The sequence below is a fragment of the Rhinopithecus bieti genome, unplaced genomic scaffold (assembly GCF_001698545.2).
Source record: "Rhinopithecus bieti isolate Rb0 unplaced genomic scaffold, ASM169854v2 scaffold_28524, whole genome shotgun sequence".
Lineage (NCBI taxonomy): Eukaryota > Metazoa > Chordata > Mammalia > Primates > Cercopithecidae > Rhinopithecus > Rhinopithecus bieti.
Window position 1 is genome coordinate 244,640 of NW_016812504.1, and position 4,051 is coordinate 248,690.

The following is a 4,051-nucleotide window of genomic DNA, read 5'->3' on the forward strand; positions in this document are numbered from 1 at the left end:
GGACTTAATCAAAGGGAAAATTTAATTGCATTTTAAAACATGTTCTTTATCATCCTGCACAACAGAACCAGAGAAAGATAACATCTGTAGTTCTTTGATAATAGCTTAGATTTAAGTTTCTGCTAATTTGAAGACACGGAATCAGATGAACAAGAGCAGCCTGAGAATCCAAATTTCACAAGCAGACAAATCTGGTGAGCTTTAGAATTGTTCAGTAGAAACCATATGACCAGTATCTTCCATAACAAGATGGGTGGCAGCAGCCATTTCCGTAGCCTCCATAGCCATGATAGCCACAGCCATAGCCACAGCCAAGCCCACCATACCCATAGCCACCATAGTAGTTCGTATAGTCAACCATGGTGTCAGAAATGGACGGTTCAGGTGTAGAAGAGGATGTTCTTGAATTTGAACATCTCCATCTTCACAGGTCTTTTATACTTCCTCAGTAGTAGGTGTGGCAAATCACAGGCAATGATGCTCTTATTATGAATTATTTTGGGTTGACCACTAACACTGCCGAGGCAACACTCATAAATCTCTTATTTCATTAGGCATAGTGAAGCCTTAATAGCTAGGATTCCTCTATTGTGTCAAGATTTTCACTATCAAAGAATGTGATTTGAATGATACATTTTTTTTAACCTGGTTTTAAAATCCTTTTATCCTGAGAGCACATACTAAAATTTCATGATGAGATTCTATGAAATAGTAGAAACTATGCAAATCTCATCTGATTCAAATTAGTTTTGGTTTGTTAATTCCCTCATATTCATCTACCAGTTGCAGTTGAAGATGTCTGTCTGCATGGCTTTGAGGGGATAGATGTGCCTAAGGGGCAAGTCTTTCTAGTATGAGATCTGTTATATTGCCCAATATTTTTTCAGAGATGGAACAGTTTATCTCACTTTAAATGCACAATTCGGGTAACATTTTTACAAGATACAACTTTACACATGTACAAATACACTTTATTTTACTGTTATACCAAATTCTGTCTTGATTCATTATTTCCACTAAATGGCAAAACATTTATTCTTGTCTCTTCCAGGTAAACTCAACAAAATTCAATCACTTTCTGGTTGTCAGTATTAAAATACAGCTGCAATAAAGACATTACCACTCCTCATTCTCTGTCCAAGATGCACATCGATGTGCAGAGGTATGCTACTTGTTTTCAGGAGTACCATATCTGTTCTGCACTGACACCTGTGGATGGGATAACACATATTGCCATTTTCCATTGCCATAAAAATAAAACTCTGTTCAATCCATTACCTGGCATGAAGTGTTACATCCTTGGGGGCTCTACAGCCAGAACAGTCTTTGGTTGCAGTAAGGAAATCAATGAGTCTCCACTCAGATCCACCTGGGTGAGAACCAATCATTGTAGCTCTGCCTGCTTGTGCTGTTTTTTGGGGAACTTGGTAGGACTTGCCCCTTCTCAGTAAAACCAGGATGTGACTTCCTCTATTTTTAGATGTACATCCTCAATGCAGAGCTTCTCTTCCCTTCAGCTTCAAGGACATAATGCCCTTAAATGAGAACTTAAGCATGCCTGAGTTCTCTTATTCAGTTGATCAACTCTCTACTGAAGCTTCTATCCAGAAAAACAGGGATGGGATGAAATAAGTAAAGACAGCAAAATTTATTCTAGTATTCTGGTTCCTACTATGAACCAAACACTATTCTAAGTGTCTGATACGTATCAAAAGATTTGATTCTCAAAATTTCCTTGTGGGGTTGGTATCATTATTACAATCCCATTTGCAGATGGGACAGCTGAAGCATGTAGTTAACAGTGGTCAGACAGCTATGGATAGTAGAGGCAAAATTTGAGCCTGGAAAGCTTATTGCAGATATCTTACTCTTATTTACTATATTCAACTCACTCTTATAAAGTCATCTTACTAAGAATGTAAGTCTGGAGGGCTGCTTGACCTAATCATTCAATTTAGCTCAGATTTTCACTGCTTTGAAAAAAAGATTAGGCTATAGTAACATGTTCCTCATAGCCTCATATTTTGCCAAAGACTTCTTGTTCGATGGTGGAAATATACTAGTTTGCATGAAAAGATACTTCTGCCAGTGTTATTGTCTTAAATATGAAAATACCTATACTCATGTTTGAGCCAGAACACAAATACGACAAATGTCTTCAAATTTCAGGAAAATTTTACAAAAATACAATTTTATAAATAAAATGAAATCTCATTGATTACAAATTTGAAACTATGGGAAAGAACTGTTCTTTTAAAACAGAGTCACAAAAGAAAATATTGATGTGAGAAAGAAAAGTATAGTTTTCTCATGCCTGGTATTTCAGAATTTCAAACTATTGGCTTTGTGTCAACAGTCTCTGGAAGCTGAGTGATGCTTTTTGGCTTTTAATAGAAAACCATCTCTCATGTGAAAATGAGAAGAATTCCTAAAGGAAAACAATGGGTTTGGAGCAGCAGGAAAGAGATGGAGAAACTCAAGCTCAAGGGAGATTACCATGACCTATTGAATGTCAACAAAAATAAGGCAAAATTATTGGTTGTTTAGAACAGGTCAGTTTGTTTACTAAAATGCTGTTTCTTGCCATAAAGGCTAGTTGGAAAATGGTAATTTGAATGTCTGGTGTGAGTAGAGTTTTAAAGATCAGACAGTTGATGCTCATTAAAGATGCACAAATGTTTCAGATGTGGCTAAACAATAGAAAATGTCCTAAATGCCACAAGGCGACAACTGAAAACCAAGAGTCAACAAATTACTCACGCTGGTCCTTCAAATTAGCCAATGGCATGACTTGTGTGTGGTTCCCACCCACAATGAGGCATATAAAAGGCCCTCTGCAGGGAAAGTGTTCATACTGAAGTCACCTACACTTCCTCCTACCCAAGGACAACTTCCACAACCAACACCATGTGTGGCAGCTACTACGGAAACTACTATGGCACCAGTGGCTATGGGTGCTGTGGCTATGGAGGCTTGGGCCGTGGCTATGGCTCCTGCTGTGGCTGTGGAGGCCTGGGCTGTGGCTATGGCTCCTGCTGTGGCTATGGAGGCCTGGGCTGTGGCTATGGCTCCTGCTGTGGCTGTGGCTTCCGCAGACTGGGCTATGGCTATGGCTCCCGTTCCCTCTGTGGCTGTGGCTATGGATGCGGCTCTGGCTCTGGCTACTATTATTGAGGATGCCATGGGAAACTCTCACCCTGTATCCTGTGATATTGAGATTCACTAATTCTGAAGCCCATATGTTCTGAGATTTTCCCTTGAGTGATGATATCCTGCAAGGGAAGTCTAATATGGTCTGTTGTTGAACTACCATCTAACCTACAAATATCTTGCATTTCCATCATGAAATGGGATAAGGTAAAATTTACCGGTCAGTTCTCCTTTCATCAGAATGATGGTGTCACAGCACCTGCCTTGATGACTTTTATGCTGGAACTTTTTTCTCTATTCACCTAATAAACACTTTTAATCCAGAAGGGAAACCTGGTGTTTATGTCAATCATTTAATATTTAAAATTTCTTACCAATAGTTTTTGTTTTGGTTTGCATGAAAGCTAACAACTAAGTTTTTTTGGGAGATATTTTTTGTTACAATTTCTAGAGAGATTTCTTTACCAATTCAAAGTTCAATTGTTTTAGAAAAGTAACCCTTTTAATAAACTTCAGTTTCCTCCTGTGCTTCTAGGGGAAGAATATATGTTGTGCTGGGTAAATCTCAACACTAAATTAAGTACATATCATTTATATGTTGGGTTATGCATTGCCTGCTGTCTGTCACATAACAAAGAAAAAAATTAATTTTCCCAAGCCTTCTTGTAAATATCTCTTGAAATAAATAAATGCTTATTACTATATCCTTCACGTTGAATCTTCCATTTTAAAGAAACTATTTTTTAATGAGACATAACTGAAGGAATAGTTTTACAATCTAGTATACTCTAAGCTAGTAATAGGTTATAAAGCTATTTGGCCTGCATGGTGGGCCATAATAATTAAATAAAAACACTATTTCAGGTATAAACCGAGAAGCTTCAAAGTCTCACAAGGCTGC

General features: G+C 37.9%; 1 protein-coding gene across 1 annotated transcript; it reads left to right on the top strand.

Annotated features, from left to right (window-relative positions):
• Positions 1–359: 359 nt before the first annotated feature.
• On the top strand, positions 360–3,174 carry LOC108544998 (keratin-associated protein 6-1). The gene is made up of 2 exons (XM_017896410.1): positions 360–430; positions 2,886–3,174. Exons 1-2 carry the CDS (start codon positions 360–362, stop codon positions 3,172–3,174), a joined length of 360 nt encoding a protein of 119 aa, XP_017751899.1.
• The last annotated feature ends 877 nt before the right edge of the window (positions 3,175–4,051 follow it).